This window comes from Mustelus asterias, chromosome 17 (genome assembly GCF_964213995.1).
Source record: "Mustelus asterias chromosome 17, sMusAst1.hap1.1, whole genome shotgun sequence".
NCBI classification, from domain to species: Eukaryota; Metazoa; Chordata; class Chondrichthyes; order Carcharhiniformes; family Triakidae; genus Mustelus; species Mustelus asterias.
The window spans coordinates 23,039,947-23,059,179 of NC_135817.1; the positions used below are offsets into that span (position 1 = coordinate 23,039,947).

At 40.6% G+C, this 19,233-nt stretch overlaps 1 protein-coding gene across 1 annotated transcript in view; it reads right to left on the reverse strand.

Moving 5' to 3' along the window:
• Window positions 1–1,244: 1,244 nt before the first annotated feature.
• Window positions 1,245–19,233, reverse strand: part of syap1 (synapse associated protein 1) — a 28,160-nt gene continuing 10,171 nt past the window's right edge. Inside the window, exons 2-9 of the mRNA XM_078232395.1 lie at window positions 15,524–15,642; window positions 13,957–14,023; window positions 10,928–11,001; window positions 9,936–10,075; window positions 7,181–7,329; window positions 5,926–5,981; window positions 5,628–5,769; window positions 1,245–2,342 (exon numbers count right to left, since the gene is read on the reverse strand). Coding sequence (XP_078088521.1) covers window positions 2,218–2,342; window positions 5,628–5,769; window positions 5,926–5,981; window positions 7,181–7,329; window positions 9,936–10,075; window positions 10,928–11,001; window positions 13,957–14,023; window positions 15,524–15,642 — 872 coding nt within the window. The 3' untranslated portion in view covers window positions 1,245–2,217. The remainder of the gene's footprint in view (window positions 2,343–5,627; window positions 5,770–5,925; window positions 5,982–7,180; window positions 7,330–9,935; window positions 10,076–10,927; window positions 11,002–13,956; window positions 14,024–15,523; window positions 15,643–19,233) is intronic.

The following is a 19,233-nucleotide window of genomic DNA, read 5'->3' on the forward strand; positions in this document are numbered from 1 at the left end:
TGCCTTGTGGATCCAGAACTGGCTTGCCTGCAGAAGGCAGAGAGTGGCTGTGGAGGGGTCTTTCTCTGCATGGAGGTCAGTGACCAGTGGAGTGCCCCAGGGATCTGTTCTGGGACCCTTGCTGTTTGTCATTTTCATAAATGACCTGGATGAGGAAGTGGAGGGATGGGTTGGTAAGTTTGCTGACGACACCAAGGTAGGTGGTGTTGTGGATAGTTTGGAGGGATGTCAGAAGTTGCAGCGAGACATAGATAGAATGCAAGACTGGGCGGAGAAGTGGCAGATGGACTTCAACCCGGATAAGTGTGTGGTGATCCATTTTGGCAGATCCAATGGGATGAAGCAGCAGTATAATATGAAGGGTACCATTCTTAGCAGTGTAGAGGATCAGAAGGACCTTGGGGTCCGGGTCCATAGGACTCTTAAATCGGCCTCGCAGGTGGAGGATGCGGTCAAGAAGGCGTACGGCGTACTGGCCTTCATTAATCGAGGGATTGAGTTTAGGAGTCGGGAGATAATGCTGCAGCTTTATAGGACCCTGGTTAGACCCCACTTGGAGTACTGCGCGCAGTTCTGGTCACCTCATTACAGGAAAGATGTTGAAGCCATTGAAAGGGTGCAGAGGAGATTTACAAGGATGTTGCCTGGATTGGGGGGCATGCCTTATGAGGATAGGTTGAGGGAGCTTGGTCTCTTCTCCCTGGAGAGACGAAGGATGAGAGGTGACCTGATAGAGGTTTACAAGATGTTGAGAGGTCTGGATAGGGTAGACTCTCAGAGGCTATTTCCAAGGGCTGAAATGGTTGCTACGAGAGGACACAGGTTTAAGGTGCTGGGGGGTAGATACAGAGGAGATGTCAGGGGTAAGTTTTTCACTCAGAGGGTGGTGGGTGAGTGGAATCGGCTGACGTCGGTGGTGGTGGAGGCAAACTCGTTGGGGTCTTTTAAGAGACTTCTGGATGAGTACATGGGATTTAATGGGATTGAGGGCTATAGATAGGCCTAGAGGTGGGGATGTGATCGGCGCAACTTGTGGGCCGAAGGGCCTGTTTGTGCTGTGGCTTTCTATGTTCTATGTTCTATAACATAATAGGTCATAAACTTCAAGTTGTCAATTAAAAAGTCAGTCTAAAACTGGGCAACAGGATTATTGGTAAATGAGCAAATATTTTGCATGAAATTTAGGTTTGGGTAGCGATTGAGAGAATATGTTTGCATTTGAAGTCATAAATATTATAGTGGAGCGTTGTGAAAAAAAGACTTTAATCATTTAATCAGCCTCCAGAATCAATATTGACAGAAATTTTGGATTTGCTTCACAAAAATATAAATAACCAAGCAAAACTATAAACACATCTAGATTTCCAAACTTGCAAGTAAGGCGATTAGTGTTTCTTGGCAAATATGAAACGACAAACATTTGTACCATTTTCAATGCTTTTTGAATTTTTAAAAAGCTGTTTTGTATTCAAACAATTCTTGAACAGCCCATATAATTAGGTGACTGTTACTAACAATGTTTATCAGAAAGATGTAAGGAATATGAAAAGATCGTTTTAGCACTATATGCTGTGAAAAGTTTAAAAACTTTGATATTTTTGTGCTAATAACAGAAAGGACATGAGTTAGTGTATGTTTCAAATTGTTAAACCATTGGTAAACAGTAAATTTAGATTATTTTTCACTTAGTCTAAATATATGTTTTTCACAACAGAAAACTTTTAACAAAGTAGATGGTCACCTTTTCCGTGTATATAATTTAGCATAGTTCAATTCTACAAAGTTCATAACTAGCTTGTGAAGATAGCAACGCTTCTTCCAGTTCTTTATCACATGATGGAAGTTCGAGAAAGCACACTGATATCCCATATCTGCATCAGAATTTCACTTGCACCAAGCAGACTTGTGCTATTTTCAACTACAAATCACTGGTGCACCTGCATGGAATGCACTGAAGTACTAATGACTCGGTAACAAACACAAAATGCAGAAATCCTCTGACTGAAAATCTAACCCTTGCTAATCCACCTGCTTGGACTGAAAAAAAGATAAATTATTCCAAATTACAGAGGAGGCACACAGCAAGGCACATTTAATTCAGAATTATTCCTACAGTTTATCTTCTCAGATGACATATTGTGAAGAGAATTTGAGGTTCATGCCAGTCATGCTGGTTATGTGCTGGGGAAAGTAAAGGAGTGCAACGCAACCTTCAATTCAACCATCTGCTTGTAGTAGGTCTTCAATTTCCTTGTCCCAATTTTCATCTGTTTTTTCAGCCTCAACCACCACTTCATAATCTTGAAGTTCTTGCTGCAGTTCCTCTTCCCAATCAGTAGATGCTGTTGGACAAAGTTAAGCAAGGTTTAATATTGCTTTGCTTCACTCCAAAAGATGCATTTACAGAGCCAGACACAATTTATTCCAGATTCTGCTGCTTTAATACAGCTTCAGTGTAACCTTATTTTTTATTAGTAGGCGCCATCCAGACACATTTTGTCTGAGAAAGAATGTTGCAATACTGCATACTTCAGTCACTGATAGCAAATAAAAATTACATTATATCTATTATATATGACAGGTGGAATAGACAGGTACAGCATTATGAAGAGTGTTTTGTCTACAATGGTTCTATTGTGAATTTAACCTCAAGACTAGGCTTGTTTTATGATGGGAAAAAATCAGAATATAGATTTAAAGTTTATACTGATATTGTGAGATTACATTGTGTGTTCTAACCTTTGGCTATCATGCCAAGTAGATCAAAGGCAGCTTAAATCATTTTGAATCTCATGCTGAAATTCAGCATTCCCGATTTAGTGCGGGTCAGAAAACTACAATTTCTACATAGCTGGAAATCATTCGTGTTTTAAAATTATCCTTCCTTCTCTTATTGTATCAGAACCTTCCAAAGATTTTTTTTAAAAAGCACCGTCTTAAGGGGATATTGAAATTGGCCAGGTTTTTCATTCTATCAAGTGATTCCCCATAAGGAAAGGATTGGGCTCAGCTGTGACAATCTGGCAAAATGTATCCCCAGCAAGCAGTCAACATATTTCAATGGGGTGGTGGCGTTGAGGTAGGGAAATACTAGAGAAAAACAGGAGGGGAAAAGAAATATAGCTCAGCAGAGTTTTGGGGGTGCAAGATCTTCCAGTTCAGAACTTGCTACGTTCACACATCCTGCAGTTGGGAACACAGCTGGGTGACCAACTTTATTCAATGCTATTCTTCTGCTGGCTACTGGGAACAACAGATGACAATGATCTGCACAGTGGTTAGCACTGTTGTCTCACAGCGCCAGCGTCCAAGGTTCAATTCCGCCCTTGGGTCGTCATCTGTGTGGAGTTTGCACTTTCTCTCCGTGTCTGCGTGGGTTTCCTCTGGGTGCTCCGGTTTCCTCCCACAGTTCAAAGATGTGCAGGTTGGGTTGATTGACCATGCTAAATTGTCCCTAGTGTTAGGGGAATTGGCAGGATAAATGTGCAGGGTTACGGGAGTAGGGCCTGGGTGTGATTGTGGTCAGTACACACTCGATGGGCTGAATGGCCTCTTCTGTACTATGGATTCTGTGATCTGGTAGTGGGATAAATTGAGCAGGGGCAAGTCGCAACCCACAGCAACATGGCTGTCAGGAACTCATCTCTTCCCCTTGACCTGTCACATGTTGGTACTCCAATTAGCTTTTCCACCAAGATGATTTTAAACAACATGCTTTTCAAAGAAATGACTTGCATTTTGTATAACACATTTCACTAGCCCAGGATGTCCCAAAGCCTTCGACAGAAAAACTACTGTAAACTGCAGTTACTACTGTAACATCGGAAATGTGGTAGCCAACGTGCAAGCAAAAAAAGTTCATTTACTCGGAAATGTGTTCAAGGACCGCAAATCAATGGAACTCAAATTTGACACTGGAAACAGAGAAGTTGCTCGGCTGAGAAAGAATTAGCTAAAGCATCGCAAAATCATTACAATTGGTGAGTTGGTTCAGCAAGTACTTGAATTTTCATCAAGCTGGACAACTGCCAGTTTAGTTTTATTGGTTTGAGAAAACCTTAACTCTGTTTAGTTGTGACCTCGAACAGCTGTGGGCCACACATTCCATGCATTCTATAAGCAGCAGCAAGTTATGCTGAAAGTAAGCTCTGTTAAGACTGATTCAGAAAGGGAATAATGGTTGACTGCCTCTTTGCTGGGGAGGAGATATTCAGGCCAACCTCAATGCTGTCAGTTCTGATGAGCTAACTCAACTCAGATCAGGAATCAAATGTCTGGTCTACTTGACTCAGCTCCATTGTTCTCTTTGAGATCGTTGTGCTTTTTAATCCAATAAACAGCATTGTGCTATGTGATCAAAAAAATTATAACTCTTTTCCTATACATGGCCACAAATTTTGGTTAAAAATAAATATTAATTTATTGGGATATGTATGTATTATGTAGCAGTGAAATGGAATCAAACCTGGCTAACAGCTGCACAGCAAATTGATTTAAGAACTAAAATCACAATCTAAAAATGTAGATCTGAAATATCAAATCAAACCTTGGGTTAAAATCTAATGAATGGCTTCAGCTCAAATGAAATGGTAGTGCAATGAAAAACAACAGATACGCTTAAGTAAATAATTAGTGATAAGATAACCACAAAATCTAAAGTTTGGGAAATGTTCGTTCATGGGATGTGGGCGTCGCTATCTAAACCATTGAGAAGGTGCTGCCTTCTTGAACTGCTGGAGTCCATGTGGTGTAGTTACACACACTGCTGTTAGGGAGGAAGTGCCAAGATTTTAACCCAGCGACACTGAAGGAACAGAGATATATTTCCCAATCAGGATGGAGGTGAACATCCAGGTGGTGGTTTTCTCTTGTTCTTGTATATGGTAGTGGGTTTGGAAGGTCCTGTCTAAGGAGCCTTGGTGAGTTGCTGTAGTGCATCTGGTGGATAGATGGTACACACTGCTGCTGCTGTGTGCCGGTGGTGGAGGGAGTGAGTGTTTGTGGATGGGGTGCCAATTAAGCAGGCAGCTTTGTCCTTGGTGGTGTTGAGCTTCTCGAGTGTTGTTGGAGCTACACCCATCCAGGCAAGTGGAGAGTATTCTATCACAGTCCTGATTTGTGCCTTGTGGATGATGGACAGACTGAGTAAGGTGGTGAGTTACTCGCGCTGCAGGATTCCTAGCCTCTAACTTACTCAAAGGTGAACATTGTGCAGCTATCAGCAAATATCCCCACGTCTGACCTTATGATGGAAGGAAGATCTTGATGCATAAGCTGAACTTGGTCGGGCCTAGGACACTACCTGAGGAACTCCTGCAGCGATGTCTTGGAGCTGAGATGATTGACTCCAACAACCACAACCATCTTCCTTTGTGCTCGGAGAATTTTTAACCAGCTGAGAATTTCCCTGATTCCCATTGACTCCAGTTTTACTACATATGTTTTATTATACAAAGATGCAACCAGATATATCTATATATATATATATATATATGTTGGGCTAGAAAACAATGTGTAGATTTCAGATAAAACCACATTCAACATCTTGATTTTTAGAAAGAAGATTAAAGAAATAGTATGTTTGAGAATCTCAGGTAGTATTTGGCAATGCGATTGTTATTTCCCACCTTCTTTTGCAACTTCATCTTTTTTATCCAACACCAACTGCTCAATTTCTTTCCGCAGATCTTCTTGGTTCAGACTACATGCATCGTATGCATCACTAATAAATTCTGTAGCACCCGGACTTGTGGAAATTTCCTCTTCCTCCTGATAGGATCATCAAGGCATGAAAAGATTGCTGTAGTTCTATCGGAGGCAGTAAAAACCAAAACCACTCCATAATCTGTCTAGTTACAGCCTAATTATCATGCAAAACTTTATTTAGTAGAGGTAATAAATCATGCTAGTCAAAACAAAAATTACCTCGCATGATTTTGCCTGTGTTTGGATAGCAAAAGGTGGTGTTTTTGACCTTGTTTCTGAAAGGAAGAAAAAAAGTCATCAAATTCTGGTTACGAACAATTCACTCAGCCTTAATAAACATAGATCTAAACAATTCAATTATCTACAGAGATTGATAGAGTGCAATGTAGAGGAATGTGCGTGCATCCTTATTGGCTTTGGGTAAGAATATGCTTGCAGGTTAAGCCCAAGATTAATGGGCATCACCCTGGAAGATACTGCTGTATTGCTATCTTGCAAACAGTCTACAAACCATGATTAAAACAATTCAAATTATTCATAATTACAAAAGTTTGGTTGTGGTTTACATTATTTGAGCTTTTTGATTAGATTCCAGTATGTTTTACAGTTCCTGAAATAGATTAAATGAGCCTCGTAAGATGTGAAATCCAAGTGACTGTAAATCCCTGGTCATGACATTGTCACACCAGTATATTTTTCCCATTCAGGATATTAAATGATTCAACTTACGGCTCAGAACATCTTCACATTTCTCCTTCTCAGCAGGTAAGCAGAGCAAAGGCACCACAGTAATGAAAGTCAAAGGGAAATCCCTTTGAAGGATGTCTGCTGTTGATGCAATTGGCATAGTTTGCAGCCAGCTGCAGACTATTCACTTTTCAGCCAAGTTTACTGGCTGGAAAATAGAAAAATGTGCACAAAATCCAACAACTAACAAAGTGGCATTTTCAAGCAGAACAAGTGAAGAAGACACTCAGTAGAATGCAAACCTCCACCATGCTGTGCTAAAGTTATTACAATTATGCAGCTCTTCTTTGAGGTCTTTCCCTGCCTGGTTGAAGCACTGTAACCGAAAAAAAATCTTCTATTTAGAAGTTTCCATCGCACTGAGGAGCTTCAGGCCAATCCACAACAACCTGCTGTGAATACTATGCTCACATTTTGACAGTTATCTCAAATTGCACCACAGTATCTGAATGAAACTGCAACACTCTAAAATAAAACAAAAAAAATCAATTCCACCCAATCTCCCAACATTAACGGATCCTTTAAAAAAACAAAAAAATCCGGAATCCAAATCCACAAACATCACTAAAAACTAATCCCTTGGGCCATGTTCTGCATTGAAATCCAATCATCAGTTTTTCAGATATATTGCTTAGACATATAAACAGGGATGAAAACATTACCGTGCCCACCTTCAGTGGTGGAGGTAATTAATTTTGTTGGGCTGTCTACCAACATGTTCATTTACCTGTCAAATGGGCATCATCAGTACTGCTATCTTCTCTGTCCTCTTGGTCTACTGTTTGCTGCTGAGCAGCCAGGGCTGTAAGCTGTGCTGACTGTTTGATAAGTGATACTCTGTAGAAGTAGTTTCTCCAGAATACTTCTTCTTTAACACTGGAGAGGGATCATGAGATAAAAACTCAAACGCTGAAGTAATTTTATACAGATTTTGTACATATACATTCTGTCAACAGAATATTACATGGGAAACAGTATGGTACAATATATAATCAAGCCAAAATTCATCTGAACCCACACCCATCTTTCTTTCTCCAATGCCACCTGGCTTAAATCACAAGAAAAAGTGTTTTATAATATATAGATTGTGTGGAGAAATTTGTTCAACTTACCACAAAGAAACAATTACATTTATCTTAGAAATACACCCAGATTTTATTTTTCATTACACCTGAATTTAAAGGTCCTAGTATTCCTACAATTTTAACAAATTGCTCTTCACATAATGTTCCATAACTGGAACTATAACACTGAAGATTTGGAAAGAGGCACTTGCTCCTGTTCTGAAATAATTGGAGAAACTCCTTGGAGCAATGAGGTTAAGAAATCGTAAACCTATTGTTTTTTCAGAATTACCTGCCGATGGATTGGAGGGGAGGGAGAGAGAAAGAACTTGCGTTTATAAGGTATCTTTCATGTCCTCAAAACAAATTAAGTACTGTTGAGGTATTATCACTTTTATACCGAAGGGAATTATGGCAGTGTGTGTAAAGAAATGTCCCTTTAACAACAATCCGACAAGTAAAAAGGTCATTTATTTTTGAGATATTGGTTACAAAGTAAATTTACTCTCAATTTTGGGGTGTGATGGAGGCAAAGCTTTGATTTAACAACACTTGAAAATTGACACATCTAACATTGCAACATTTCTTCAATATTATACTGAAGTGTCATCTTAGATTATACACTTGGGTCTCTAGAGTGGGTCTGAATCTATTGAGTCTGACACTGACAGTAATATTGTTTGTGCTGTACTCATTATACTAAAGATTCCAGAGATGAGGGGTTTGTTTTACGGAGAGAGATTGGGCAGTTTAGGCCTATATGCCCTGGGGATTAGAAGAATAAGAGGATATCTAATTGAGGTGTAGAAGATGATAAAGGGGATTGACAAAATAGACATGGAGAGGATGTTTCCTCTTGTATTGACAATCTAGAACAAGAGGTCGTGGTTTTCGGATAAGGGGATGGCAGATTTAAAACAGAGATGGGGAAAAATTATTTCTCTCAAAGGGTTGTGAGTCTGTGGAATTCACTACCCAGAGTGTGGTGGATGCTAGGACATTGAGTAAATTTAAGAGATGGACAGACTTTTATTTAGTGAGGGCTTGAAGGGTTATGGTGACTGGACAGAAAAGTGGAGTTAAGGCTGAGATGAGATCAGCTGGTATTGAATGGCGGAGCAGGCTCGAGGGGCTAAATTGCCTTCTCCTGCTCCCAGTTCTCATGTTTGTTCTTATGTAAAGTGGTTGTCACATTCTTGCCTCTGAATCATTAGAGTGTGGGTTCAAGCCCAACCTGACAGGCTTAGAGTCATAGAGGTTTACAGCATGGAAACAGGTCCTTTGGCCCAACTTGTCCATGCCGCCCTTTTTCTGAAACCCCGAAGCTAATCCCAATTGCCTGCATTTGGCCCATGTCCCTCTATACCCATTTTACCAATGTAACTATCAATGCTTTTTAAAAGACAACATTGTACCCACCTCTACTACTACCTCTGGCAGCTTGTTCCAGACACTCACCACCCTCTGTGTGAAAAAATTGCCCCTCTGGACACTTTTGTATCTCTCCCCTTAAACCTATGCCCTCTAGTTTTAGACTCCCGTACTTTTGGGAAAAGATATTGACTATCTAGCTGATCTGTGCCCCTCATTATTTTATAGACCTCTATAAGATCACCCCTCAGCCTCTTACGCTCCAGAGAAAAAAAGTCCCAATCTATCCAGCTTGAAAACATAATCTTGGCTGATGCATCAGTGCAGTGCTGAGGGACTGCTACTCTATTGGAAGTGTCTCCTGCATGACAGATTCAGTAGACTACTTCAGCAGAACCTTATTAGTGAACAGGAATGTTTAGAAAGAACATTTTTTGTTACCACGTTGAGACACTGCTTTGCGGAATTATAAAGCAGAAAGGAAATAGACAATCAAAAAGATTAGAGTTTAAAAAAAAGCTGTTATATGTTCCGATAAATTAAGACCTAGCTACTTTTACGCTGTGTGCTTGAATGTCGAACATCAACAAATGAGGCATGGTCCCGGTTTTGACTACAACTGTACTGAATTTTAATTTAATTCACTACTGATACACTTGCCTGCTGCACTGATTCACTCCCTTCACTGCTTTCCACTCTCTCCCACCCATCCTGGCTGAACCACATGTCCAACCATCCTGGCTGTTCCACATATATTGCACGACATTGACAACTGGTTTAATTTGTTCTCTATTGTACAGCCAGTATGCCATTTGTTAGTATAGGAAATGTCCACTCAATTCTATGCAACAGTACCTTCCTATTCACACAGACAAAACCAAGCACCATAGATAGGAATAGCCACAAGTGTTCAAGTTCAGTAGATGTTTTACATTCAAATGAATGATCATTTAACATATATTAACTAATTATTAATATTTTATGTTGGTCTTTTTGCAGTTCCTGTAATTTTATTGAGCATGTATTCTATTTAAGTTGATAACTTACAGCTTTGGAACAAGGTCGAATCGCATTCTGTTAAGAAGTTCGTCTTCCTGGAGCATTACAACAGCAACAGGATACATCTGATCAAAATCAAAATTAAACTGGACTCCTGCTGGTGGATCTCGCAAAAAATTTCTCCTCTCCTGCAAACACGAGAATCTCAGGTTACCTTTCGTCAGATTTTACAAAGGACCTATGTAGAATATACATTAAGTAGGGCTATTATTCACTGACACATGATTACTGTACCTAAAAAGCACTACTGTGAATCAGGTTAAATAAGGAACGAGATTGCAAGGTTGAAAAACATTACCTCTTACAATGCCACTTTACAACTCCAAGATGGCACTAGAGTACAACTACAGCCTGGCAATTAATGGGGCAAAAAAAGCAGGAAACAGTGTCAATTTATGATTAATTCAGACACAATGAATGCATACTTGATCTTGTAGATAGTGTGTAATATTGATGGGTAATTTGTCACTATAGAATATGGTGGCAATTTTAAGTATTCAAAACACCCTGCTGCCTAACATGATTGGAATCTTAAAGAAAACCATTTTGGAATCTCCTTTCTCAGTCCATCGGCTCACTTTTGAGCTTACAACCTTCTGATTCAGAGGTGGCAGTGCTACTGCTGAGCCATGATTAAACCATCCCAATGGCTCCAGATAATGAACATGCCATCATTTCTGCTCTCAGATCAACGACGAATGTTTGGCCTTCGCTATGAGGACTGTGGCATAATTAATCATAAAAGCAGCAACATTTGGAGCAAGTTAGAAGCTGCAACACTAGATCTCACTATTGCAGCAAAATTGGGGCCCTTCAAATACACATTTTTGGCTGGGTTTTGTCATTCTCACGTTATACATTTAGTGCCCAGATTTAATTTTAAAGGTATATTACAGCCTTTAGTTTCAGTCAGTGATATTGTCTAACATTTACACAATTTCATCAAATTATCTTGAAATATTAAAGAAAAGCACACATACTGCTGATAAGGCTAAGATTTGCTGTTGAATTGCTTCTTCCTCACTGTACCCAACCCAAGGAGGTACTGCAGCATCTGGAAGAAAATACTGTTGATTATAAAGAAATCCTGATAAATTACAAAAATTAGCTTACAATGTTACTGACACCACCATCACCATTCCTGCGTATGTTATGCCCCACCAGCAGGACAGACCCACCAGAGGTGGTGGCACAGTCAGGAGGAAGTTACCCTAAGAGTCGTCAATGTCGACTCTAGACTCCATTAATTCTCATAGCATCAGGTCAAACATGAGCAAGTAAATCTCCTGCTGATTACCACACCCCACCCCCATGAATCAGTACTCCACCACCTGCACGAAGCATTGAAGGTGGCCAGGGTTCAGAATGTACTCTGGCTGGGAGACTTCAATGCCCATCACCAAGAGTGGCTTGGTAACAGCATGACTGGCTGAGTTGGTGGAGTCCTAAAGGACATAGCTGATAGGCAGGGGCAGCAGCAGGTGGTGAGGGAACCAAAAAGAGGAGAAAAATATACCCGACCTCATCCTCATCAATATGCCTCCCACAGATGCATCTATCCATGACAGTATCAGTAGGAGTGATCACTACACACAATCATTGTGGATACTAAGACCCGTCTTCATACTGAGGATACCCTCCATTATGTTGTGTGGCACTACCAATGTGCTAACTGGGATAGATTTCAAATAGATCTAGAAACTTGGCAACCATGAGGTGCTGTGAGCCATCAGCAACAATAGATTTATACTCAACTGCATATCCCCCACTCAATCATTACCACCAAGCCAGGGGATCAGCCCTGTTCAATGAAGAGTGCAGGAGCGCATGCCAGGAGCAGCACCAGGCATCACCTAAAAATGAGGTGTCAACCTGAAGATACAACACGGGGCTACTTGCATGGGGAACAGCATATGCAGCAAGCAACAGGTAGAGCTAAGTGATACCACAACCAATGGATCAGATCTAAGCTCTGCAGTCTGCCACATCCAGTCACGAATGGTGGTGAACAATTAAACAACTCGCTGGAGGAAGAGGCTCCACAAATATCCCTATCCTCAATGATGGGGGAGCTCAGCAGATCAGTGCAAAAGATAAGGCTGAAGCATTTGCAATAATCTTTAGCCAGAAGTGATGAGTGGATGATCCATCTCGGCCTCCTCCTGAAGATTTGTGCTCCAGAACTAGCTGTACCCTTAGTCAAGCTGTTCCAGTACAGCTACAACACTGGATCTGCTCAGCAATGTGGAAAATTGCCCAGGTATGTCACATACACAAAAAGCTGGGAGGCTCACCAACACTTTCTCACAGGCAACAAGGAATGAGTAATAAATGCTGGTCTAGGCAACGAAGCCCACATCCCGTAAATGAATAAAAAAGATCATCCCACTCCTAAGTTTATGCAGTATATCTCAATAGAAATCTCATTTTGCAAGGTGCAAGAAACTCAGACTGAATTTAGAGTACAACTTTAGCGTTATGTAAACAAGAAGTCCAGAGTGGTGTTACCAAACGGCAGGACCAATCATCCCCTGACCACCATCAATGCTATCTTGTATGATCATTTCTCTTCCCCTCCCAGCATGCAGCTAATACTGGATATCTATCTATGAATGCTACACCTCGCATAAAACCTTGCTGTGTCTCCTCAAAATGGTAAAGAATAAAAATGAAATACATAATGCACAAAATAAACAATTAAAACACACTGTTTTTTGCAGAATAATGGACAGAGTTGTGGAATCTGATCTCTAAAGCAATACAAAAATATGAGACTATATGATAGAATATGCTAGATGTATTCAGTCACCATGTGGTTCTGATTTACAATGTGTTAAATTGCAAACGTAAAAAGTTTATTTATTAGTCACAGGTAAGGCTTACATTAACACTGCAATGAAATTACTGTGAAATTCCCCTAGTCGCCACATTCCAACGCCTGTTCGGGTCATTGCACCTAACCAGCGTGTCTTTCAGACCGTGGGAGGAATCCGGAGCACTCGGAGGAAACCCACGCAGACACGGAAAACGTGCAAACTCCACACAGTGACCCAAGCCGGGAATCAAACCCGGGTCCCTGACGTTGTGAGGCAGCAGTGCTAACCAAGCCCTATTATAAAACAGCACATCCTCAAACTTACTGTAAGCAGGGTAAACTGATAATTTACTTCTCTTTTCACAGTTCAATTGTGTTTTCAATGCCAAACTTTTACGTCGATTTTTTAACCTGGTAGAAAATAACATTTAATTTCAGCTCTGACAAAGGGTCATCCAAATGTGAAACATTAGCTCTATTCTCTCTCCACAGATGCTGTCAGACCTGCTGAGATTTTCCAGCATTTTTTTGTTTCAGATTCAAGCATCCGCAGTAATTTGCTTTTAATGTTTTCATTGCTCAAGTATTATAGGAATCCCTGTCCATGTGAATAATAAATGCAATTCAGCAGTAAATATAGTAAGAATTAAGAAAATGACAAAGAGCAAGGCATATAAAAATATCACTGAGGTGAAGAAGGGCTGCATGGTGGCACAATGGTTAACACTGCTGCCTTTCTGCACCAGGGACCCGGATTCGATTCCTGGCTTGCGTGGGTTTCCTCCGGGTGCTCCGGTTTCCTCCCACAGTCCGAAAGATGTGCTGGTTAGATGCACTGCACATGCTAAATTCTCCTGAAGTGTACCCGCACAGGCACCCGAATGTGGCGACTACGGGATTTTCACGGTAACTTCCTTGCAATGTTAATGTAAGCCTACTTGTGACACCAATAAATAAACTTTAAAAACTTTAAACTTTGAAAGAAAAGCAATGGATAATGAAAGTAAATGTTATTTTAATGACTGCTGATTTTTCACATGCAAATGATTTTGATCAAATACCATGAAATTTCCCTCATATCCCTGAGGAATATGGAATTTGGAAAGGCCATTGAGATGAAATTAAAAATCAGTTAATGCTTATCTATTCTGAAGCATACACGCATACACACAATATTCCACAGGCAGACAGTACCTGTTTTCTTTGTCAAATTTTCTTGTACAAATTTGTCTTGTTCTTTTTTGAAATCTCCAATGATGGTCTAAAATGTAGAAAAATAATTTGCTTACAACCACATGACTTGGAGACAAACTTATGACTTGAGCTTACTTAACAATAGCGGACTCAAATTCATTCCCTGGCACAAGGGATGTACACTTTCACTTGCGTATACAACAAGAGTTGATGTGCTGCACAAATGCCTGTTGTTAGCAAACTAAAAATAAATCAATAACTTTTGAAAAAAATGCACTGAATAGTTATTTTTTAGTTTATCTTGAGAAGATACTTTTTTCGTCAAATCAGAAACCAAAGGCAAAGCAAGAATTCATAGTTCCTTCATCATAAACTCATATTGAAGTTTGAGCGAGAAATCACACTGGATACAGATTCAGCAAAAGCCATGAAACCAGACTCCAATATAAGTTACTGTTCTTTTACATAGCTCTCGGTTTATTTGAATGTATTGTCTAGTTTTAAACCATGTAGCTTTGATAAAAATATCTAGATGTTCAAATAGGTCTAGTGTGCTTAATATACAGAAAATATTACTGGGTAAAGTTACTGCTAGAAATTGGCCAAACCAGTGGTTGTGGACACACAAGCATAAATTAAGTTTCACCAATTTTTAACACCGACTTAAAAATGATTGTACACAAAGCTTTCCCACCCCTGCAAAACTGGCCAGGTCTCTGGATCAAAATAACGAGATGGAAAGTTTCTCCTGTTGAAATCAGCATAATTTTTTTAAAAAGTGATTTAAAATTTGGCTGCTTACAGGTGGAGTCATCAATACTTTGTAAATACACTTTTTTGCTGCAATAACTCCAATTTCAGCAGCATTGATAAAACCGCACCAGGTTTGCAGTATTAAATGTAACGTGTAAAAGGAAATAAACAATTAGCTTTTATTACCCCACCTGATTACATTGCTTCATGGAACATTTTCCTTGTGATTATGCAAATGTTCTTTAGCAAAAACCTGAATTGTAACTTAACTAGCACAGTTTATAACCAATTGCCTCCAAAGCAAAAACTCTATCCATGGCACAGTGGTTAGCACTGCTGCCTCCCATCGCCAGGGACCCGGGTTCAATTCCTGCCTTGGGTAGGTGTCTGTGTGGAGTTTGCACTTTCTCACCATGTCTGCATGGGTTTCCACTGGGCGCTCCGGTTTCCCCTCCACACCCCAAAGATGTGCAGGTTGGGTTAATTGGGCATGCTAAAATTGCCACTTAGTGTCCAAAGATGTGTAAGTTAGGGGGATTAGCAGGGTAAATACGTGGTGTTACAAGGATAGGGTCGGGGGAAGATGATCTGTTAGGAAGTCGGTACAGACTCGCTGGGCCAAATGGCCTGCTTCTGCACTGTAGGGATTCTATGACATCGTCATGAATTACTGCACATGCGCACCTTAATTCTTACATATTCTTCCTTCATTTCCTCAACACCATCCGCCATGGATGTAATATATCAACATCATTTTAGTGCATAACATTTAATACATTTGTAATCCTATGTATTTCTGTGGAAACATACAAACCTTGTCAATCACACCATCAATGTTTCCTTCCTCTACAGATTTCTTAATAGTCTGTGCAGTCTCAACCATGGATTCAGATATCTTTTTGGTAGCAGCAGTGGCAAAACTGAACAGAAAATCTGTGCAAGAGAAGAAAATGTCAGATACTGTAATGCAACTTCCCTAGGTATATAACAAGTACCTAAACTAAGTTAACAGAACCCTCAAGTAATTAAAAGGGGTGCAACATTATCTTGCTTTCTTGTCTTTGGTTTGAGACCTTCAATGAAACTTTCCAAACACTTCAGTTCCTGAAGTCAGGTCCTTTTTGTATCCCTGTGGAATCGACATTTTATAACTTGTATGCTGAGTACAAAATATGCCACTTAAGAGATTCTACAGAGCAACACGCTGTTAAATGTTCTTGCATTATTCCAGCTGTGAAGTTCTTAATCAAACAAAGATGTATCCTTTAACTAAACAGATTGATATTGATCAAATCTGGGTGTCACCAGAAGGTGTTGCACCTTAACTGTAGTTATCAGCTCTTCTATCCCCAGGCTGTAAACACCCTGCAATTTCTGACTCAGCACATCTGCCCATTAAACCCATTGTGCTGAACAAAAGTTACAAAGCAACAACAAATGGTCTAATAGACACCAGTGCACCAGTAAAGCCTTCCAATCTTTTTTATTCATTTGTGGGACATGGGTGTCACTGGCTGGCCTGCATTTATTGCCCTTCCCTAGTTGCCCTTGAGAAGGTGATGGTGAGCTGCCTTCTTGAAACGCTGCAGTCCACGTGCTGTGGCTTGACCCACAATGTCGTTAGGGAGGGAGTTCCAGATTTTGACCCAGCGACTGCAAAGGAACGGCGATATATTTTCAAGTCAGGGTGGAAGATAATCTACTTACCATCTGACTTCACTGCTCTCACAAATGTGTTCTTGTCACTGGGGTAATTAAATTGCTGCTGTTATTATTAACAAGTGTTGGCTCCCTTGCTATTTAAAAAGTTGAGTGATTTGATTCAAGTTTACAAGATAGTTATGGGAACAGATTAGGTAGATAGAGCAAAACTATATGTTGTTTAGGGAAGTCTAGGGCTTGGGGGTGTAGAAATTGGAGCCAGACCTTTCAGGGATGAAACATACAGAATATAAATAGGAGCAGGAATAGACCATAAGGGCACCTCTGGCCAGAGGGCTGTAGAAGTTCAGAGCTCAAACACAAACATCATTTGATGCTCAATCAATTGGTAATTTAAAATCTCCGATGGATAGATTTTTGTTAGTTGAAGGTATTAAGGGATCTCGGGAAAAGGCAGTTATCTGGCGTTAGGCTGCATATCAGCCATGACCTCACCGAATGGTAAAAGAGGCTCGGGGGGCCAAACGACCTATGTCTATTCCGAAAGGTCCGTTCACGAGTTTAGACGATCTGCAAAGTACTGCATTCTAATTCAAAATCTAACAGTCTCCACCTTCATTTTAAAACTAACTTATTTATACCGTGAGGATTTAACAAAAATTGACAAACACATGCACTAAAATTTACTCAACCACAATATCACAGCACTGTTTGAAATTAACAAATGGTATGTAAATGTTGCAATTCCTTTTCTACCTTGGTAACAGTATCCCTGAACAGTAGGAAAACTGAGATCTTAGGCAAGATTTTACAACCCACTTGACCTCATATTGAGTCATGGTCTCTCCTTTTACTGTCTAATTCAACTCTCCTTTTACTGTCTAATTCAACGAAACTGCCCCTACGACTTGTCCACCACTCTTGAACCCTTCACTTAATCTGTTGTCAAATTCTGTCTGACTTCCAGATGTTTCCATTTCCTTCAGTTTAACATTGTGAAGACCCAACCATAGACTTGTACTAGTTTTATGGATTCCATCCCTCTATCTGGTGATTGTCTAGAATTGAAACAGTTTGCAACCTTGGTCTCCAGAACATATATCCTTTCCCTAATAAAGGTGGTCAACTTTCACCTTTGTAATATTGCCAATCTCTGCCAATACATTAGTCCATGTGCTGCTGAAAAGGTCATCCTTGTTTTTATCATCTCCAAATTCAACTCTTCCAAGCTCTGCTGCCCTCTCTCCGATCCTGCTCACCTGTTGCCTCTATTCTTACAGGCCAAAATTGACTCCCGGACCCAATGCCTCAAATTCAGTTTTATTTGCAAACACCACACAAGCCAAATTACGGTGAAACAAAAAAGTAATCTGCATTTATATAGCATCTTTAACTGCAGAAAACATCACAAGGTGTTTCACAGGAACATTACCAAACAACATTTGATACTAAACCAGATAAAAAGATATTGGGACTCATGACCAAAACCTTGGTCAAAGAGCAAGGTTTAAGGAGCGTCTGGAAGAAGGAGTAACTGGAGTGATCAGTAAGTTTGCGGACGACACAAAACTGGCAGGACTTGCAGATAGTGAGGAACATTGTCAGAGGCTACAGAAGGATATAGATAGGCTGGAAATGTGGGCAAAGAAATGGCAGATGGAGTTCAATCCTGATAAGACCATAAGACATAGGAGCGGAAGTAAGGCCATTCGGCCCATCGAGTCCACTCCACCATTCAATCATGGTTGATTTCAACTCCATTTACCCGCTCTCTCCCCATAGCCCTTAATTCCTCGAGAAATCAAGAATTTATCAATTTCTGTCTTGAAGACGCTCAACGTCTCGGCCTCCACAGCCCTCTGTGGCAATGAATTCCACAGACCCACCACTCTCTGGCTGAAGAAATTTCTCCTCATCTCTGTTCTAAAGTGACTCCCTTTTATTCTAAGGCTGTGCCCCCGCGTCCTAGTCTCCCCTGTTAATGGAAACAACTTCCCTACGTCCATCCTATCTAAGCCGTTCATTATCTTGTAAGTTTCTATCAGATCTCCCCTCAACCTCCTAAACTCCAATGAATATAATCCCACGATCCTCAGACGTTCATCGTATGTCAGGCCTACCATTCCTGGGATCATCCGTGTGAATCTCCGCTGGACCCGCTCCAGTGCCAGTATGTCCTTCCTGAGGTGTGGGGCCCAAAATTGCTCACAGTACTCCAAATGGGGCCTAACCAGTGCTTTATAAAGCCTCAGAAGTACATCCCTGCTTTTGTATTCCAAGCCTCTTGAGATAAATGACAACATTACATTTGCTTTCTTAATTACGGACTCAACCTGCAAGTTTACCTTTAGAGAATCCTGGACTAGGACTCCCAAGTCCCTTTGCACTTTAGCATTATGAATTTTGTCACCGTTTAGAAAATAGTCCATGCCTCTATTCTTTTTTCCAAAGTGTACGACCTCGCACTTGCCCACGTTGAATTTCATCAGCCACTTCTTGGACCACTCTCCTAAACTGTCTAAATCTTTCTGCAGCCTCCCCACCTCCTCAATACTACCTGCCCCTCCACCTATCTTTGTATCATCGGCAAACTTGGCCAGAATGCCCCCAGTCCCGTCATCTAGATCGTTAATATATAAAGAGAACAGCTGTGGCCCCAACACTGAACCCTGCGGGACACCACTTGTCACCGGTTGCCATTCTGAGAAAGAACCTTTTATCCCAACTCTCTGCCTTCTGTCTGACAGCCAATCGTCAATCCATGTTAGTACCTTGCCTCGAATACCATGGGCCCTTATTTTACTCAGCAGTCTCCCGTGAGGCACCTTGTCAAAGGCCTTTTGGAAGTCAAGATAGATAACA